At 37.9% G+C, this 21,134-nt stretch overlaps 1 protein-coding gene across 30 annotated transcripts in view; it reads left to right on the top strand.

Annotated features, from left to right (window-relative positions):
- Positions 1-21,134, top strand: part of ESRRG (estrogen related receptor gamma) — a 404,916-nt gene that overhangs the window by 254,760 nt on the left and 129,022 nt on the right. For 21 of the 30 annotated variants that reach the window (XM_084512426.1, XM_084512434.1, XM_084512429.1 and 18 more), the window contains one exon: positions 20,546-20,961. In XM_084512426.1, coding sequence (XP_084368552.1) covers positions 20,546-20,961 — 416 coding nt within the window. Of the gene's footprint in view, positions 1-2,673; positions 2,694-20,545; positions 20,966-21,134 lie in introns of those variants that run through there. The other 9 variants (XM_084512445.1, XM_084512446.1, XM_084512440.1 and 6 more) reach the window with 2 other exon arrangements.

Here is a 21,134-nt window from a genome sequence, read left to right as displayed (position 1 = left end):
ATTCATAAAAGCCTTAGAAAAGGGCACGACATACTTTTTAATATGGGAAATGCAACCATACTGTGCACATGCAGTTGAGTAAAATTTGTGTGTTTGTGTATTTTTAATTTACAATAAAAGCATTAACTTCAGCCTAACAATGAAGCATGGATTGTTTTCTTGTAGATCAGCAGAAATCTGCCGTGGGAAGGCATTTGAAGGAGAGGTGGGTGGTTTCTCCTGTGTCAGTTCAGAGAAGGTGTATTTAATGAAAAGGAGGTAGAGTGAAAAGCAGTGTGAAAGGGAGGGAGACAGGCAAGGGAGCAACACAAGCTGCTGTCATTGACGTATCACACAAGAAGTAGGAGAAGAGGTTGGAGAGACAGATTTGGATAGCGTAGGATTGCACAGAGCGTCTAACTGAGCACTTTTCAATATCTTTTTTCAATATGATTTTTTAAAATTGTCCTTGAAACAGCACTTCCAGTTAATACACTGAATCAGTTGCCTGCTGATCTGAAAAGAGTATGAAGTTAATGACTTCTGCTCATTTGAACAGCAGTACATTTTATGAAAAGGGTAACTTGTGGTATAATGATACTGATGCAAGTCAAACCACCAGGTGTGTCCCCAGATTTTTTTTCTGTTTCATGTGTTTTTGATTAAAAAGCATGTTGTAGGGTTTTTTCTTAATGTCCTCTTCACAGTGTTTTGCCCAGTGGTCCAGAGCGAAAAGCAACATATTAAAATGTTAATTTTTGAAGTAAAACAGAGACTTACTGCTTCAGTTTTTGCTTGTATTTCTTTCCTAGAACTACCAAATCTTTTGTAATAAGCTGTTAGATATAATGTGCCCTAAAGTGGGAAGCAGAAGAAATTAGGTCCAGAAACGTACTACCCACGTGGAAACCGAGGCTTTTCACTGTAATAGTTGTTAAGATTTCATCTAAAAACTGTGATTGTGTACAAAAAGATATGTAGATCTATACAAAACAAACAAAACAAAATCCACCCATCCACCAAAAATAGCATACCTGCAGAAGGGCAGAGGTTTCTGGAAACTGAAGCTGACTCAAAACTGTTGTGAAGTCATGAGTTGAAGATCTTTATAAGATTTAAGCCATATTTTGTTTTGTGTGCATCTCTCAGGCTTCCTGGAGAATGACCCGCCTGTAAGGGAGCAGAGGAGGTGCTTCACACACCTTCTCAGTAAATTGCATTTTGCTTTAGAAAGCAAATATGCATCCATTCACTTATTTAACCAATTCATATAGTATTGTATGTAAATTTTTCCCCCCCTCTGCATCCTGCTTTCTGCTACGCTGATGATAATGTACCTGGAAGGAAAAGGCAGTCCAAGCTGAGGCAGCCAGCGTCAGACAGGGCGGTCTGCCATCTGTCCCACCTGCTGCATTCATGTGTCCATCTGGTTACTGCAATAGCTCATTGCAGGCTTCAACAGAAGAACATTCAGGCTGAAAAGGAGGCAGTGTGAATTATTTAGGTAGCTCGTGTAAATAAAGAGAGGGGGAGAGGAGCGAAGGAAGGGGGGGGTTGTGAGAGGGAGAAAGCACTCTTACTCCTAGATGCTTTGGAATGCGTTAATGCATGAGAGCATTTGATTTGCATATAGATTTAGATGTATAGATCATTGTGAAGATTACAAGCCAATGAGTTTTATCTAGATTTAGATAGCTCTCAGCCTGGTTTGCACATAAAATATAGCCAGTTTCAAGAGGAGAATCTTTGGGGACTTTAAACCTAAGTGAAACTGATGAAATGTAATGCTTTTAGGTATTAATTTAGCAGAAATAAAATATTTCCTTTAAGGGCTTTCTGTGCCCTTTGTTAACCAAGAATTTATAACTACTTTACATAGTCGGTGCTTTATATATACTGTGTGGTTTTGATTTGGTTATAGTTAGTTACATTTTTAGTCATCTGTACTTTATTCTAAGAGGAAGAGTAGTTGACAAATGTTGTTCCTTTTCTCTTTTCTCTTACGTTTTCCAGGTGAAGATTAAATCCAGCCAACAAAGAGTTTTCCAGCTGTCAGTGTATACGTTGTTTTCCAGACAAAAGTACTTATGCTTTTGTGTTTATATAAATGTGCATAGAAATTTACATCTCTTTTAGAAATTTTTAAATGGGCGTAAGCAGGCAGAATTTCATATTGGTACAGTGGCCTTGAAAAACAAAGATTAGTTCAGCAGTTTTTTGATTTTCAAAAGGAAAATCAAATGGTAGATTATGTATTTCTAAAATTGAATTATTTTTAGAAAAGGTAAGCATCTATTAGAGCTAGATATGAGAGTAGGAAATTCATGTGAATCATTCTAGTCTGAACTTTTTAACAGTGGTGATGTCACATCAGGTTATTTCTTAATGTAGGAAGCATTGGCTTAGTGCAATGCTGTGTTTAAAAAATAAAAATATCAGATTCATACTTGGATATGTTTCTGATGTGAGATTTTTCTTGCTTTCTAACTTTCAAATATCTAATTTTCCTGGGCTGAAGAATAAAAACAGGATCATCTTAAGAGGAATCCTTGAAATTGTGGGAGGGTTTTGTGTCATTGTTTTGCCTGGGTTTAGATCTGCAGAAGAAAGGGATGGAGCATCATGAAATCCCAACAGCCTGGCTACTTCTCTAAGATTTGCATGAAATTCAGCTGCAGCCTTCAAAGGGATTTGAGTGGATTGGATTCTATAAGGTTAGTCCATGTCAAACCTATTAAGTTCAATTCACATGCAAAACCCTTTTTACGTTTTTTTTAAGCCAATAAGGCTGTAGCTACTATTAAGGTGACATGGTGTACTTTCAGTAGAACGTCCATGGGTAATGGATCACCCTACTGGCACGTGTAACTAACTGATAATCCACTTTGTCATCTTTCAAATTAAAAGGTTCTGTGTCCTGCATCTTCCTCAGATTGGAGAGGTTTTGTTTGCAAAAGTTGAGATCCTGGAGACTCTTTTACAATATCTGAATCAGTGTCATTATGCACCTTCCATCTAAAATGTGATCCTCAGAGCCAAAGTTAACTGAATATTAAGTTTTGCAAATAACTTAGACTCTTATGTTCTTAACTTTCTGGTACTTTGAGTTCTTGTTATCCATTTAGATTGACTTCACGATTTAATTATTTTAGGTGTACTGTATATGTTCCCTGGTGAACCAGGAAATGGTAGGGGTGAAAAAAAGGAATGGAAATATTTTATGATGTATACAGGGATTAGTGGCTCCTTCAGGACTGCAAGGACGTGACTTTCAAAATAAGAGTTTAAGTTTTAACTGAAAGGCCAGTAGAAGGAATTCCATGCATCTCTCAAACATGAAGGCCATAGCATCTAAATGCCATGTACAGAGTTTTTCAAGTCCATCAGCAGACTGTGAAAGGTGTACCAGTTGAAGGCCGTTGAGATATTGCTGGAATAAATGCATTTCAGCAGGAATTTGGGTTAAATAAAGGAGCGTGGAGACCCAGTGGTTGAATAGGTTACTTCTCATCCTGGAGCTTTCTACCCTGCGTGAGCTCTGCAAGATACGTCATTCATTTTGTGAGTGGCTATGTATTGTTACAAAATGCTGGCCAGGTCCTCTAACCAGGTGAGCTGAATCTTTAAAGCAATTGAATGTTTACTGCATGGAATCAAATTCATCCACTTCCCCAGTGGGTACACTGGCACTTGGGTCTTCAGTACCTAGCAGGATGCTGGATTCAAAGTGGTATTCTGGTGTCACTTAAACTCACTGGATTTTGCTCAGCTTTAAAGATGTAAGTGACGAAAAACTAGTATCTTCTCTTTGTACTTCTTGTTATCAAGTGTTTGAACTTTACACTTCTGTGCTCAAGGAAAGCACTGCTTTTAATTATATGTAGATCAAAAATAGTTGGTCTCTGTGTAATGGATAAGAATAGAGTATCTTCCATTGACTTATTCTTCTAGCTGCTCCGTGTCTTTTAAATAAATACATTAATTAGAACAGTTTTTTTTTTTTTTTTTAACATTTTAAGGAAAAAAAATAAAATATTCTATGGCAGACACTTTGCATTTGGACTGCCCTTTTTTCTAGTGATAGCTGAATAAGCTGCTCCTTAAATGAAACATTGACTCTTGGGATCTGATCCTGCAGAACCTGCATGCACAAGTCACTTGATATGGGTAGTAGATTTCCTAGCAAAATACTTAGAGGGAAGGCATCAGTGGATAATATACCTTTTCCAACTTACTCGCATCTTGAGTAAGCAATACTATTTTTCCCAATAGATAAAAGTATAAGATTGAGTTGTTATATTGTCTTTTTATTTATTTTTATTTTCATCACCCATTTAAAGATCTGAAGTTGTCCTGACCTACAGTCAGAATAACTTGCTGGAGATTATTATTATTATTATTATTATTATTATTTACAAAGTACTTAAAACAGGAATGTTTTTATCAGGTAAAAGATGCCTGTAGGATATGAAATTTTGTAATTGTACATAAATTGTTCATCTAAAAATTCTTTACTGATAACACTCAAGCCATTCAGGTTTATGCGGAGCTTGTAGCTTTTAACACTGATGTCTTGTAGTATTAATACGACTATTTACAACTTTGTTAATTATATGGCCTAGTTAGCAAATACTAGCATTTATGTTGCTATATAAAGTTTCATAAAGCATGCTGTTTTCCTACTTGTAGGTAAGGGAATTGTATTATAAATTACATTTATATGATATAAATTATATCACGTGCTAGAGGGAGGTCAAGTTAGTATTTTACCGGGGGAGGTAAAGGAGGTTAAAAGACTGCCTGGATGTTTGAATTCTCTTTTCTTTGGCACCCACAGCTTTGCTGCTGTGAATATTATAAATATCTCATAGGACAGTATAGTCATTCTTCAAGATTTATATATCTGTGTTTTCTGTTGGGGTGGCTTTTCTGGTAAAAGGGTGATTTGATTGTGTGTGTGTGCTTTTTTTTTTTTTTTTTTTTTTTTTTTTTTTAAAGCATGTGAATAAATATGAAATGTCTGTATTGATACAGTAGCAAGGAAAAAGGAAATTCTTCTATTAACTCCAGGTAAGGAGTAAGAAAGTTGGTGAACATTTTTTGGCTCTAGCAACTTTAGGGTCTAGTAACATAACCAGAGCTAGTCAGCTAGTGCTTCTTGCTTGTGTTTATTCTTGTTGTTGGCAGTCCCCGAATGGAACGGAGAATGCAGGGAGCAGGGCAGAGGGAGAGAGGTTAAATGGCACAGAGGTTAAATTGCTTCAGCGACAGATTCTCTCCAGAAAGGCAGTGAGTTGCTTTTAGGATTAGTTTGGGAAAACTTGAACTGAAGCCATCTCCCTGCTGTCCACGTCTGACATCTGTAATGTTGCCAGTCTCTTATTTTTCATAAACACAAAAATATACTTTCTACAATGAGCGGAGAGTGCTGGGGAATTAAAAAAAAAAAAAAAAAAAAAAAAAGGGGGGGGGTAGGAGGGGGCACAGGACAACAGCAAAAACCTCACTTAGGTTTGATCAGCTGCAAAAATGGTTGGAATTTTATTTATTATGAGATTCTTAAAACAATAGAGCTTTTTTTTTTTTTTTTTTTTTTTTTCAAAAAAAAAGGTTGGCAAGTGTTTTATGCCTGTTACAAAACAAAAATATTGCAGAAATTAATATCAGTGATCTAAGGAGTAGTGTAGTTCCTTGGTTAAAGTCAGTGCCACCTCCTAAATGAAAAGGCTCTGTTCCTGATAGAAGTCTGTTACTGCAGCACTGTAGTTCTTACAGCAAGAATCTTGCATGCCATCAGCTACCCTTAAACATTTACTTTTGAAAAACCTCACCATATGAGCTGGGAGTCCAGGAGGATGTGTGCGGTCCCTCTTCAGAAAAAATGCGCTCAATCTGTTTCAGACGAGTTCCCCGAAAGATGGGTTAAATCAACTGATTGAGCTGATTTTCTCTCTTGAGGTGATATTTTATTTATATGATAAAATGCTTGGAAAGTGATTAATTTGTCAGGGGAACATCTTGTTACTGTAAATTTGCCGAATGTGTAATAAAATTGCCATAACACAGATGGGAAAATGAAGATCTTTTAAAATTAAATAACTGAGCAGTCTGCCTACATCTTCAGCACTTAAAATTAACTTAGTTAAATTTCTTTGTCATTTTTACCCCTGGAAGAACGCAAGCTGGCAAAGATTTGTGGTGAACGTGTGATGGTATGTGTGTGTGGTGGGTGGAGGGGACAGGAATGGGCTGTGTATTTTTCTGTATCTTTCCCTTTTCTTCTGCATCAGAAGGGACTGATACATTTATTCAGTTTTTGCCAGGGCTCCTTTTCTGCACGAACTTTTATAAATTAAAACATTACAGCTTGGATGCTCCCTCCTAGTAACAGAAATTAAGAGACCTTTGTGGGAAAGTACCTCAGGACAATAATATATACCTGCAGTATTGCTTCTGTCCTAGCTTGTTATAGGATAGCTTTCAAATCTAGGTAGTGTAACGTGCTTCTTAGTCTTTATAGCAACCTCTTGTTGTGTAGAATATACCTTAGACTATGCAGGGGTTGAAAAGTCTGAGGAAGGAATACCTTACCTAACTCTGAGTTGCAGTGTGTAACAAGTGAGAATAGCATTAGTGAAGGAACAGTGCTTTTTATTTATCTCATTTTCCTACTGCCTGTCCATCTGTCCACTGGAATGAGACACTTATCATGCTTCTCTGTTTTTTCCCTTTCAACTTAAGGAATTATGAAAGAAAATTGAATTTTTTTTGTCCCTTTATGACAGGTAGACTGGAGATTGTGGTCATTTGGATTAAAAACATATCTATCACCACAACCCGACAGGTTATTATTATGTCTTCTTTAAATGTATAAATTTCATCCCTACATGCTGAAAGTCTAAGAACGCCAACTTTTAATATAAATAATTATCCTAGTAGTGATGTACTGCATACTGTTGCCATATTTTTCCACTTCTCCAGCATTCTTGGCCTTATCACCCACAACATCAATCTTAGGCTCTCGTATTTAATAAAACCTGTAGGATAACAGTGCTGATATGACATACAGCCAGCCAATCACACATCATTTGCCTACCTTTTTTTGTTGTGCTGTGGCAGGCGTTTCAGCTGGTGTTCCATTTTAGATCTGACTGTTTGGTTTGGCCATCCAGGAGAGATGAGCGTGGCCTCCTTCGTGCTGATCTCCACAAACACCCTTGGTTTATTAAGCATCCCTCTACGGGTAGTTAAGGTTTTGAGTGTATTGGTGATATCTTGGTTGCTCATAACTTATTTTTTAGAGCTCAAGGCTATGAATTCTGTGAAGACAGAGAAACTTAACATGGCTGCTGTCAGACCTGCTCACCTCCACAGAACCAGCTAAGGATTGGGCAAGTTTGATGTATGTTCAGGCAGGTGTTTAGGGAAGTGCAGGTGGCTATTTATACCAGAACTTAGCCCTATCATGACACAAAATGTAAAGCTCAACATGGTAAAATTGTTGTTTAATGCACTCCCATTAACTGAGCAGGGCTGATATTCAATTTGCTGGGCAGCCTGAACTTGCGCTGAAATGAGCAAGGCACAAGGCTTCTTAGGATCAAATGTGTGTGTTAGTTTAGTGGTGGAGTGCAGTGCTTTCTTCAGGCCAGTCTTTCTTGCATTGCTTACCCAAACACGGTAGGCTTAAGCAGAAGTTTTAGATTTACAGAGAATACATGTTTAATCCAGAGTTTACACTGAAACAATGAAAGATAATTTGTTGGGGGAAAAAAAAAAAAGCAGTGTCTAATATGAAGTAATTAATGCTGGCCTGTTCAAGTAAAGCTTTTCTTGGACAAATCTCTTGGTGAATTCTTACCCAAGAGATGACCACAGGTTCAGCATGTACTAATTGCAGGTTATTGATATGATTTCTTTACAATTGCAAGTACCAACACAGTTGTTCTTAATGCAGTAATTAGGCTGGTACACCTATTTACTTTAGATGATTTTTCCTGACCATGCTGAATTTTATCCTTTTTTTTTTTTTTTTTTTTTTTTTTTCCCTGCAACTCCCACCAAAACAGAAGGCAAAAGATATAAGAGTAGAAACTGTATCAGGACTTTGTGAAAAACTCATCCTGCAAACTTGCTGGAGTCATGCAAACATTTGGAAAGTGAAAGCTGTTACTGCTAGTTCCTTCTTGACCTTTGCTGCATGTATCCAGAGGCAAATCTCTGACATGTAAAGCCAGTGGCAAAAATAGGTTTGAATTACACATAGTAATATGTGAAAAACACGGAAGTGTGAAAATCCAAAGGTTTATTTATTTATTTGTAAAGTTCTGTAATCACACATTACAATCCAATACAGACTAGAAGGGACTTTAAGCTGCATAGATTTTTAGTTATGCAAAGTCTCTGATTTATCTCTGCATACAATGACTGGTCATCAGTAGCATACCCAGGTGTTTGTTTTACTAATTTTTAATTTCCAGTGTCTCCAGAATCAAGATAGATCAACAAAGAAACAGTTGAAAGAAAGAGATTTATTTATTTATTTTTTTAAGTTTTCATTAGCAGATGTTAGGAGACACAAAAAATTGTGTAGAGACAGAAATGTGCATTAACAGGTGGGGCTCATATCACACAAATGCTTTAACATAAAAGGGATATAGGCTGCTATGCCCTCTGAGCCCTTCAATATCAGTATGGTTTTCCTTGGTTGGAGGAGGTTACAGTATATCACCTGCATCTCGTGTATCAGAGTATCAGGACCTTAGACCCTCTGAATTCATAGTCTGGGCTGGGGAATAACACCATTAGCTAGTATAAATTTTCAGAGCTTCAGAGCCACTGGCTTTATTCCCCTGTACCCAAGCTTTTGACCCCACAGTGAATGGCAGATGTGCTGTACTTGGAACAAATTTGATTTTGTTTGTTACTTACTTTTCCCATTAAAATAACAAACCCAACACCATTTATAAAATTACCCAGATGACTTAAGCAATTTGTGAATCAAACAGTAATGCTGGAGGAGGAGACCTGCTCAGAATTCATGGTCAGCTTTGTAACTGACATCTCTGTTCATGGATGTTTGACAGCAGTTACAAATTTATAATCTTTTCTTTTGCCAAGACATTTTGTGCAGGTTACTCCTTCATCTAATGTGATAGTACTTCTTTTTGCACATTGTGGAATATTCTTATTCTATCAAAATATTTTTGTTCCTTTTTTTGTCTGCCTCTTCTATTTCAAATCCTTAAAAAAAATAAAAATAAAAAAGCATACAAACCTTGGGCTATTTACAGCTACACACTGCTCACACATTACTCTGTGCTGGCTAAAGATGTTCTTGCCATGGGCTTTATTTTTGGGAAGACTACACACAAATCGGGGTTACTTTAACAGAAAAATAAACATTTTAAAGTAGGTGTAAGAACACATTTAGTGTAGGCATATTGAGCCTTAATGTAAGTTTCCCTTATCTACTTAAAAATAACAAAGGTCTAATTTCCAGAAGTTCAAGGCAAGTTCCTTTATTGGAAGTAAAAGTTCAGACTTCCAAGGTGTGTTTCCATCAAAGCCATGTGGCTTGCATTATTCCTCCATTTTTTGGAGGAATAATGCAAAATGGATTTGGATTTGGATTCCCTAGAAGCTTTGTTCTGTTCCATGCCATGTTGTTGGCCTGTGGAGCAGCACTCAGCAGCTTTTTCCCTTTCTGTGTCTCATTTTATGCTTGTGTAAGAGGGAGATAATGGTACACTGCAATACCTGGAAATGCAGTTTAAGGTCTGTGTTAAAATCAAAAATGTTGGATATCAATATCAAATGCTAGCACAATATTAGTAGTAGCAGTATTTGTCTAGGTCCTCTTTTTTTTTTTTTTTCTTTCTTTTTTTTTTTTTTTTCTTTTTACAGTGTTTTTGAAAAGACCTGTTCAGGGAACTCGGTGATAACTGAGAAGCAAGCTGGGTCACTGCTAGCGCCAGCAGACCCCTGTGTGCCTTTGCTATGGCAAGGGCCTGCTTCTCTACCCAAGCGAAGTCCTACAAATCCTTTGAGGGATCTTTGTTGTCATAACACAGCTATGAGTAAAGTAATGCTGTGGCCCTTGGTGAAATACTGTCTTTCCTGAGATTGTTTTAAAGCACTTTGATTTTTTTTCTCCCTAACTTTGTGGTGTCATATGGACATTTGCATCTCATAATTTGCAGTGTTTTCACCCTGCAGAATCTAAACATTTCACTCCTAGTTTCCTTAGCAAAAATACAGTTTCAAGCTTTCGATCTGAGACCGTGACAAAGTGATTTTATACCCAGTACTGAAAGTGACTAAACTTGACAACAATTGTATTTTATGACAACCTCTGCTTTCATGTCCACAGCCTACTTTCCTGTCATCAGCTGTGTTTTTTTCCCCTTTTTCTTCCCTTCTTCTTGTCTCCCATCCCCCCATGACTTTTCTCAAACAGGAGTAATTCTGTATCTCTGCACAGACTGGAAACAAATCCTTTTACCAGGAGTGCATTTTAATGGACAGCATGCTTCACTTAAGTCACCAGAACCTTAACTGTATAATATTCAATTTTTTACCAACCCAGAACCAAAGCTTTTTATTGAGAGCGATGTCCATAAGAGCAGTGGAAGAATTAGTATTACGGAACTAAACCAGATTAGGAGGGAATGTGAATTAGATTTGGTAACAGATGGTGCCGTGGAAATTAAAGGTGCTTTGCGAATGGAAGCGACAGCAGCTTGCCTCTTTTCCTCTCCTGTCTCTCTCCTTCATGCGCTTGATAGACGGGTATAAATCACAACAATCCTGTCTTGACAGCCAATTTCGAGAATTTGATCTGGTTAAAGACATAGCTTTCCTGCTCCACTCACTGAAACAGGCTGCTATTTTATTTTTATACAGCACCTTGTCATATTTAGGAAAGTGGAATCACCTGCCTCCCTTTAATGAAATTTTCTTTAATTACAGTTTTAGCTCTTTAGTGTTAATTACTTTTCCATTCAGCCTGAGTTCTCAGCCTGTCTCATAGGAGCGTATTCCCCCCCCACCTCCCTACACTATTCACGCATATGCTTTCATTTTCCTAAAGATGCTTTTCATTGTTGGAAGTTGTTGTCAGATCCATTATAATTAGATCCTAATTATCAAAATCATCATTATTGTGTAGGAAGAGGGAGCATTGTAAACAACTCTTAAAGTTATAGGATCTTGTCTGACAGAGGAGAAACCTTTCAGGATATACGTGAGTAATAAACGAGCAAACCAAAAAGCTTCTAAACACTCTGTTGGGGAGTGTGCAGAGGTCTGGAAAGCGTGTGCTGTCCTCGGAAGGAAGATCCACCTCGGTTCTCCTGCCACACCTGGTCTTCCAGGCTCTGATCTTTTCTGGAAAACGTGGAGTTAGGATAAATTTGCCCTGCTTCAGTTTGCTTACACAAATATCTTTGTACCTCTCTTTCAGCTGTCCATATGTAAAAATCACTTTTCTGCTGCAGGTCAGGCCCAGGTTCTAGTTGCCTTAATACAATTATTTGCTGCCACGAATGCAAAAAAGTATAAGGGAAGAGACTGCTGTGATGCATGGTGATAGGGAGATTCTCCTGCTGTACACTAAATCTTCAGAGTGAAAGAGAGAAATAATAGACTGTATTTAAAAAAAAAAAAAATCTCTCAAAGCAAGAGAAGATCCTTAGAGCTGGCAACTAACAGTTGGTAGAAATAAAGCTTCCTACTGGCAGTCAAATCAAATGTAGTAACAACTCAACGACTCCCTGCTGCTAGCTGACAGCATGGTGTAACACACTGGGACAAACATTCACTTAAACACTGATTGCAGGAAAACGTCATTTTCCACCTCACCAAGTAGCTTTTTGGTCGCCTGTGTGTGAGGGATTTGAGGCCAGTGGCGTATGGCTGGGCCGCAGAGGGGCTGGGGGTGGAGAAGGATCGCGGGCTTCCGAACTTGTAGTCCTCAGGCTTCTAAGGCGCTCGCTCCCTGATACTATTTCTGGTATGTTCTTGCTAATTTCTTCTCCAATTTAACAGAGGTTGGCTAGCAAACTGTAATTCTTCTGTTAGAAATCCATGGAAGATCACTGAGGGAACTGGTAGGGAGACAGGTGCGTGGTGTGCACACCTACGCACTGCCATTTAGAGATGGAAGGAAACTGCGGATAGAAATTGTGAAAAATCTCATGATACAAACTTTGACTGTCTCGAGTCTGAAGGCATTTTTGTCATCTTTTTTCCTTTTGGGAAGTGATGAATGACAGCTATGCGTCTCTGATCTGTACTACTGGCTTTCTGATTGGTCCAAGTAACTGCTTTTGATGCTGTAATCATTTCAAAATAATCCCTCTTTAGAAAGCCTGTTATGTTCTTGAATAAATCTTTGCTTATTTTTGTAGTTTTGTGTTTTTCTCCCTTGGAAGTAGCTGAATGTAGCATTTGATTTTCTTTTGCTACTTCAGCTGACTTCTCTTAATAAAAAAAAAAGAATCCCCACAATTAATAATCAGATGACTCCGTGACACTGCTCCATGTCCTCTGGGGGCTGGAGACATCAGGTGGACTCCACCTGATACCACGGGAGTATATCCTCAATAAAATGATGTTCCATCACTGAAAAACACCTGGCTTCTTAACCAGAGTTTTTGCTCTTTTCCAAGATGTGATATGAATTAAAAGTGTTAGTCTGTAGTTTGAAAATAAAGTGTAATATAATCTTACTCTTCCTGATCAATATACTGATTTTCATATGATGAGGCTTGGCTGTCATTCTCATAGTCACATCACAGTCTTTCTGTTAAAACTGGGCATGCTAGTGGAGTTTGTACAGCTCTCCAGACTCTGAAGAGCTGACTCGTAGCAACAAAAATATGGAGCATTAGGCTAGAAGCCAGTAAACAAGAGAAGGTAAGTCTGAAATCCTGTATTCTATTGATACAGTTGTAACCACAGACAACAGCCCTATTCAAACTGGAAAAAAAAAAAAAAAAAAAAAAAAAGAGAGAGAAGAGAAACCTAAAATCAAGTAGGAATATGAAGTATTTACTGAGGTTTAAGTTGTGTATATATAGAGCCGTAATACATATACAAAATACCACAATCATAATATAGATATGTTTATATAAACACACACACAATATACAAGATTATACATTCCTTTTATGTAAAACTTTCAGGTATTCCAGAATGATTTTCATTTAAAGTGCTGTCTACTTCATGTGTGGCCTTCTATTGAGTATTTGCATTTTTTTCATCTTTTTTTGGGGTGTATGTGTTTGAAAACTGATTCATCAAAGCATATAAAGAAACTATCTATGTCTACTTGAAACATTATATCTGTAGAATTAGGCAGGTCTTTTAAGTCTTCTCTTCAGGAAATCTTCTGCGGTGGTGGTCTGTTAGTAGTGTGTAATATAGCTAATAGGATATTTGTTGCTTACACATGTGCAAACATAAAGGTCAAATTTGTGATTTTTCACATCAGCTTTGTGTTTTGCTTTTTAGTTGTAATTTTTGTTGCTGTTGTTGTTTAGAAGTGCTGCAGTGCCATATATTGGATGCACTGGACAAGTGTATTACTGAGGGCTGGCACCTCACTGTGTCTGGTGTTTTGTCTCAAAGGTGAAGGTCATTCCTTAGTAATTCTTCCCTGTTTACTTTTTGTTCCCCCCAAAAGTACCTGATGAAAAGAACAATCTCTCTGTAGTATGAAGAGATTTAAATTTTCTTGGCTATAAGTGCTTCAGCTTTTAAATTGAGAAGAGTTATGTTCCGGTCTGTCAAGCCATGGGATCTGTGTACTGCAGAGCTTGTGCATGTCCAAGGATACATTTAATTAAACCAGCATTAGTGCATCTATACAGACTTATTAAAACACTTAGTTTGTCTCAATAATATTGATTAAATAGCAGTAGTTTGTTTAATCTAAGTGTATTTGTGCTATTACTACATTACTTCCAAGTAATCAGGGTAATAGTCATCATCAGTGAAATATCACGTTAGTTATGAAGTAATGCCATAAGAATTGATTTAGACTTGGCAGGGAGGGAAGGCTTTCTGTCATGTGGTGCCAAGGTCTGATTTGGATTATTAGAATGAGAGTTTTAAACATAATTTCTATTCATATAAACAGTATGTGTTTTATAGGCTTATAGGTTATTCCATACTCTGAGTATCCAGTATATCAAGGAACACCTCAGACAGTTAATTATGCAAAACATCATGTAAGTAATTACGCAGTATTATTATGCATTTAACAGTTTTATTGATTTGCCAGTTGCTCACTTACAGTATTTAGAGCTATAAACAAGAGATGCTCACCCTCAGTTGAAATAGGTCCAAGGAAATGAGCTAAAGATAAATGACACTAGTATGCATTGTTGCATCAGATGTAATCCTTAAATGTAGAAGCTGTCAACAGTGATAATTTGCAACACATTGGGGTATCTCAGGATCATTTCCTTCTTGTTAACAAAGTTTATCAACCAGGAAGCAGAGGGAATCAACTTGAAATAGAAAGGGAAGCAATAATGAATATTTATACAGGGTAGAGGAATGTTCTAAAATATTTCCCCCTCATTTCAGAGGTTCTGCAGGTGTTGAAAGTCAGTCACTTGAAAATTTTGATTTTTGAAAAATGGCATAGAAAACAAACTAAGTGCAGCCTCTCGGATTAGGTACAAATGCGAGGACTCGGATAATGGCTTGATTTGTTACACTATAAATGAATGTGCAGCAGTGTAGCCTTCCGCTGCCTTGTGTGTAGGAAGTGCTTTAGCAGAACTTAGTGGGTTGCCTGCAGACCAGTATAACTGTTGGGGAAGCCGGATCCTCTGTCACCAGTCATCAGCTAACTCAGGCCACTGCTGGTAGCAATGTGATGGCTTCAAGCATTGCTTCTTCTGTTCCGGCTGCTAGTGGCTATGACAGCTGCTCTGGAAAAAGTCATAGGCTTGCTTTGCTTTCCCTTGCCAAGCTGAAGTGGTAGAGGTTTCAAGAGAACATGAGCAAAAGAAGAAATTGCAGAAAATAATGAAATTTTAAAAATATATAGAAAACTACAGCTGTTCTGTTTTGCACAGAATAATCTCTACTACATGGTTATACATATGTGTTTATTAACAAAGATAAATATGTACTGACAGTTTTGTTTGTGCATGCACGGAACAAGATTAGCAATACTTTGCAATTAATGATCTCATCTACTAGGTTAACCAAGCAGACCTTGCAATATTTCTTATTAAAAGAAGAAATCCTTTCTTTTCCTTCCCCCAACTAAGCCAGTGCACCTTAATGCAATGATGATATGTTAGACCCAGCAGTTGTCAAAGCATCGTATTACTGTGATGCCATAATGACACCCTGTCTCTGTAAAGTAGTCATGTTTTCTCAAATCACACGTTGCACCGTTGATTTCTGACATGACACTTCATTCAGTCACTTTCCTTTTCTTCTGCATCTCCATTCTCTGACAATAGCAGCTGGTGCCCATTTTCCTACTAAGTGATTCACATTTTGCCACTTTACTAGAGTGCAATTAGCTGAAGCAGAAAAAAATGCTCAATGTAAAGCAGCTCAGCTGAGATTGTTACTCAGTCTTCAACAGGACATGGTGAAAGTCTTGAGGTGTCATGGGTATCAGTGCAAGAAACAATGCTTTCGTTCCTTTCCACGCTAATATCCTTTCTTCTTACATTTAAAGCCACAGGTATGGGGAATCACTGGAACGTGTCTCACTGCTCTCTATTGATTTTTGGTGCAGACGTGTGAAATGATACGAAAATAAGCGCTGTATTTGAGAGGAAATGTAGTCTTCATGGTCAAAGCTGGGTTCCATTCCCGATTCTGCTATAGGCTTCCCATGTAATTTAGTCCAAGACTTTCTTTTATGCATTGGTTCTCGTAGCTAAAGGATGAGGATAACAAGTTAAGACGTTTTTGGTCTACACACATGTGAGTTAGAGGAATGTGTTGGAGGAAAATCAGATGGATGGCACTGTTAATGTACAAAGCAGCTATGTGTGCATAATAACACCTGCCTTGCTGATGCTCCCACGTAGAAGCTGTCACTAAAAACGTCAACTGATAACAACCTATTCTGGCATTTATGGAAATAGAGCAATTCTCTTTTCAGGAAAAGAATTGAAAACTTTGTGTGCAGGTAAAAGGGGGCTTTTGTGTTGGTCTGTAATAAAGGTGTTCACTCTAATTATTCTGACTAATTACTACTCTCACTGAAGCCACCAGCGCAGCTCTGAAATAGCGAATGATGCTGTAAGCAGAGCTTTTCATTCTTGAAAAGCAAACATGAAATGTGCTCACAGATTATGAAGTATCTGCTTGTTTTTTTGACCTCCTTTAGGTATTGATAACAAGGAAGATGAGGGAAAAATAATTTTCTGAACCAATTGTATGCGTGAATTGAATATAAAAACCTTCTCACGGCTTGAATAGGAAGGCTTTCTTTTTTAAGGCCATATGCTGTAATCAGATGTGGTTAATTTTTGCACTCTATTTGTATATTGATACTGATTTAGCCAGTGTCAGCGCTGTCAATATCATTAGCAATGTGGCAGGTAGATGGAAGTACGAATGTGATTGCATTAATAAATTCTTAATATATTCAACCTTTCGTAAGCACATAGCATACAATTTATTCCGTATTGTTTAAGACCATTTTAAAGCAGTTGTATTTTGAAGCACTCTGTCATTGTACCTTTCTGCCAGCAGTGACTGGTTTGGGGTCATAGTCATAAGAAGAAGTTGTGAGGTAAATTTACTACAGATATGAAGAGTTGTGCTATATATTACCTATTACTAGCAACTTGCAGCACCCTGTGTAGTTTCTTCTGTGTTTGGGCATGGAAATGCTTCTAGAGCCAGTTAGCTACTTTCCCTGTAGTTACTGAAAGGAAAGTTTACCCGAGAACTCCAAGTTGTTAGCAAATTTACGTGAGAGTAACCCACCACAAATGGTGGTGCCTTTTATATGACTTAAAATATAGTAAAGAAAAAAAAAAACAACCCCACCAAGGCTTTAAAATAAATACTGTACGTTTTTATATGACACATGTTATTTCTATTCATAAACCTTAACTAAATTTAGATTTTTATTAATCCAATGTGACCTAAAAATTTTGCATTAACAGCACAATGTGGAATTGGGCTTATTCTCTTTGAATGCAGATAAAGCCATCATTTTGAAAATAGCTCTTTCTGACAAAAAGGTGTTCTTTTGAAATAAAGTCTTATTCACTACATTCCTCTTAGAGTTAATGTGAATTTTAGTGCCTCTAATTTTAGATTGAAGTGAGGTCTAGAATAAAACCCACCGGCTGACAATTGAATTTATAGATAGTTGTGAATATTTCAGGCTTGAATAATAGAGCTGTAGAATTTCAGACACAGAGAGGAAGAGAGAATTAAGCTCCAACTGTAGTTTTAGACTATAATGCAATGGTGTCTAGGAATTCTTCAGTGGAACGAGCTAAGTAGTAATTAGGAGGGAACTGAGGGAGGGATTTTACAGAGATCTAGCTTAGGCATTATTCCAAATGTTCAGCATGATAATTTGCTGGTGGTCCCACCTGCCATCCGCGTAAGATGGCTCTTGAATTCCTTTCCTTCAGATGTGGCACAGTGGCAAAGGAACGGGAGCGGTAGGTGCCTGGTGCCCACCCACAGCTTGTACACAGCCCTCACCCTGGTTCCCGTTCTTTGAGGGGGGGTGAAGGTTGAAAAGTTTCTGTTCTCAGAACCAGGGGCCGTTTTCTTTTTTCCATGGAATGGTTAATGTTTTAACTGAATTTGTGCTTTGCCAGTATGTACGAATCCGGTTTGTGCTGTTTAAGCCATGACCAAAAGCAGCTGTATCTCGGTTAGCACTAGAAACTGCAGCTTCAGAAGCATCAGCAAACTGGCTTCAGCCTAAGCAACGCTGCTGATCAGGTTTTCATGCATGCAGAACTGCAGTTGTGTTTTGGTTCTGACTGCTTGGAGTGGGAGATGGCCGCTATAGCACTGGCTAAAACAACATGAGTTTTGACAACTAATTAATTGCAAATGATTTTTCTGGGAAGGGAAGGGTGACGTTAGAGCTCGTTATTGAAAAAAATAATGATCTCAAAAAAATAAAATAAAATCTCAAAGACTGAAAAAAAGTCAGCAGTGGGAGGTTTAGAGAGACAAGTGTGCCATCAAGCTGGGTACAATAGATGGTAGGTAATGGACCCCTATTGCTTTATTTTGAGACTTAATCTATGGAGTTTAAAAAGAATGGAGACAAAAAGAAAACCAGCTACCTGTTTATTCAATAAAAGGATCTCAGTGTTAGTGTGTAGAAAAATAATATAAAAAATAAGTAGGTGGAATGTGAAAGTTGATTGATATTTTTAGTCATGGCTGTATAAAATTCAGTGTCAAAAAAGAGGAGAGAGACAGTGCGACACCATGTTTTAGTACCCTAATAACTTCTAACTCTAGTCTAAGATCATAATGTATGTGAGAGCGGTCCAGTAATTATAAGGTAATAAGTGGAGTGGTGGTGTAAGTGCTCTAAATTAAAAGGAATTCGCAGAGCTGCTGTAAGTCAGTGCTGACCCGCTTTCTTTCAAATGTTGACTTGAGAAAAGTGCTTAGCCCAGAGTGCAAGTAGAGAGACAAGAGAGAGCTATCTATTAATTACAGCACTCATTAACAGTGACGGCTACAAGGCAGCAGATGCAGAAGAAAAGGCACACGCAACTGCAGGCTGGCAAGGGGATTTCCCCCCCTCCAGTTCTTGAGGAAAGGACAACACAAGCAGGTGGTCCAGTGTAATAAGATATTTTCACAGCTTTAACCTTCCCGTTTCCTTGGTTTATTTGCTGACACCAGACAGCATGTTCCTTCCACCTTCTCAAATATGTACTGATTTTAAGTTTGGAGGGTAGGATTTCTGTACACCAATCTGGCCATTTCCCAAATTTACACATAGTTATTTTCAACAACATTTGACAGTAAAATTTGCAACAGTTGGAAGGTCCTAAATTAGACCAATGGGCAATGATTTTAGGGTAGATCTTATCCTAAGCAGTTACTTGAAATGAAAGGTCAGGCTTTGATCTTGGTTACCCTCACTGGAAAAGAAGCCAACTCTCTGTACTTCTGTCTGTTTTCCATTGGTGAATTTGGTTCCAGAGCTTGAAGTAGAAATTTTTAGATAGATACTTTTATATAAATGTTTGTGTATATATATTATTTAACATGTTAAAAAGGTGAATAAGTGACAAGATCTTAAAACTGACTTGAGAAAGTTACTTTAAGTCAGATTGTCTTGACTCACATTCTTGCTTTGAAAATATTCATCTATAGCTCCAGGTGGTGGCCTTATGGAGTTGCATTTCTGCTGAAAATATTTCTAGAGAGATGCTCATAACTGTCAGCATCTCAATACTTTGCCAGCTTCAGAGGGTACTGTCAGGAAAATGCTAGGTAGGCCATTTGGAACTGTGGTCTCATAATCACAGCAGTAGAAAACAAAGATAGCATCATTTTCACAGCTTTCTGATTATTTTTTTTGTTCTTTATTTGTCCTGAAATGCATTTATAAGTAACATTGAACTTGGGGACGGAATAGACAAGGGAGGTTTTTTTCTTCCTCTAGATAGCACTAGATCAGATGTTTTATTATTGTTTCAGATACATAATTCTGAAAAGGTGAGAACTGAGAAGTAAGACAGAATCTCACCTTCTGAAAGACAAAAGTTATATCTAAAATTCCTTCTAATACATCTTTTTAATCCAAGAATGGAACGCGTAAAATGTCAGATCCTATAGAGCTGCAGATATATGGGATACTGGCATAGTTATTACTGGTTAGTCTGAGGATAATGGCTAGAAAGTAATTGCAGCCAGAGCTGATGAATCATTTCACTTAGATTTTGTGAAAATGGAGTCCAGCCTTAATTATTTGTTAGAGTCCCCAGTTGATGTGCTGCTCGGTTACTAAATAGCTATATATATATATAATAAAGCAATATTCATAAAGACAAAGAAAAGCTTGTGGAAGACTTGCTCTACAATATCAGTTGAATAGATGATGGATACGTGTTTTATTGAAGTGTGCTGACAAATATTAAATACAGCCGAGAACATTTATGTGATCAAACCTGGAAATACTTGTTCCTGATAATGATAGAATTTACGGGGGGTCGGGGGGGGAAGGCACTAATGGAAAAAGGAAGAAATGTAATAGTGTGATAATCTAATAGTATATTTGAAGTTTGTGACTCATGGATGACAAGTTCAGAATTTAGATCTGATTTGAAGTTGACACATAGACTAGAGGGCAGGTAGAGGGGACAACAGACGGGTTTGGTCTCTTTAAAGTTTTTGTTTACTGCCTGTCTGTAGCTTTGACAAAGCTCTGTCATGCCCTTATGCTGATTACCTTCATGTAGAACAAGAGGTATTGACTAATGAATGAATGATGTGCAGTCCCTAACCCTTCCAGAGCAGCCGGAAAGAGCATTGTCTTTAATACACAGATTCTTCTTTCTCTCTCTCCCCACTACAGGCTTCTCTGCAGAATGTCAAGCAAAGATCGACACATTGATTCTAACTGTTCGTCGTACATCAAGACGGAGCCGTCGAGCCCTGCCTCTCTGACGGACAGCATCAACCACCACAGCCCCGGTGGCTCCTCAGACGCCAGCGGGAGCTACAGTTCCACCATGAATGGACATCAGAACGGGCTAGACTCACCTCCCCTCTACCCTTCGGCCACAGGGCTTGGGGGCAACGGGCCAGTCAGGAAACGGTATGATGACTGCTCCAGTACCATTGCTGAAGATTCACAGACCAAGTGTGAATATATGCTGAACTCGATGCCCAAAAGACTGTGTTTGGTGTGTGGTGACATTGCATCAGGGTACCACTATGGAGTGGCTTCCTGTGAGGCCTGCAAGGCTTTCTTCAAGAGGACAATTCAAGGTTGGTAATTCTATAAACTTCTTTCTTTTGTTCAAAGTGAAATAGTACAATCCTTGACTAAATGCTGTTAAAACTTCAAATCGTACCTTTTCGTTCTTTATAGTATTTGGTCCTACAGATGCTACTCATGAAAAAGCAGCTTTGGGGGTTCAGTGCGAGTTCTTTATGTCATG

The sequence above is a fragment of the Aythya ferina genome (assembly GCF_964211825.1).
Source record: "Aythya ferina genome assembly, chromosome: 3".
Taxonomy (NCBI): Eukaryota; Metazoa; Chordata; class Aves; order Anseriformes; family Anatidae; genus Aythya; species Aythya ferina.
The sequence above is the reverse complement of the archived record's forward strand: the minus strand, read 5'-3'. Positions and strand labels throughout refer to the sequence as shown.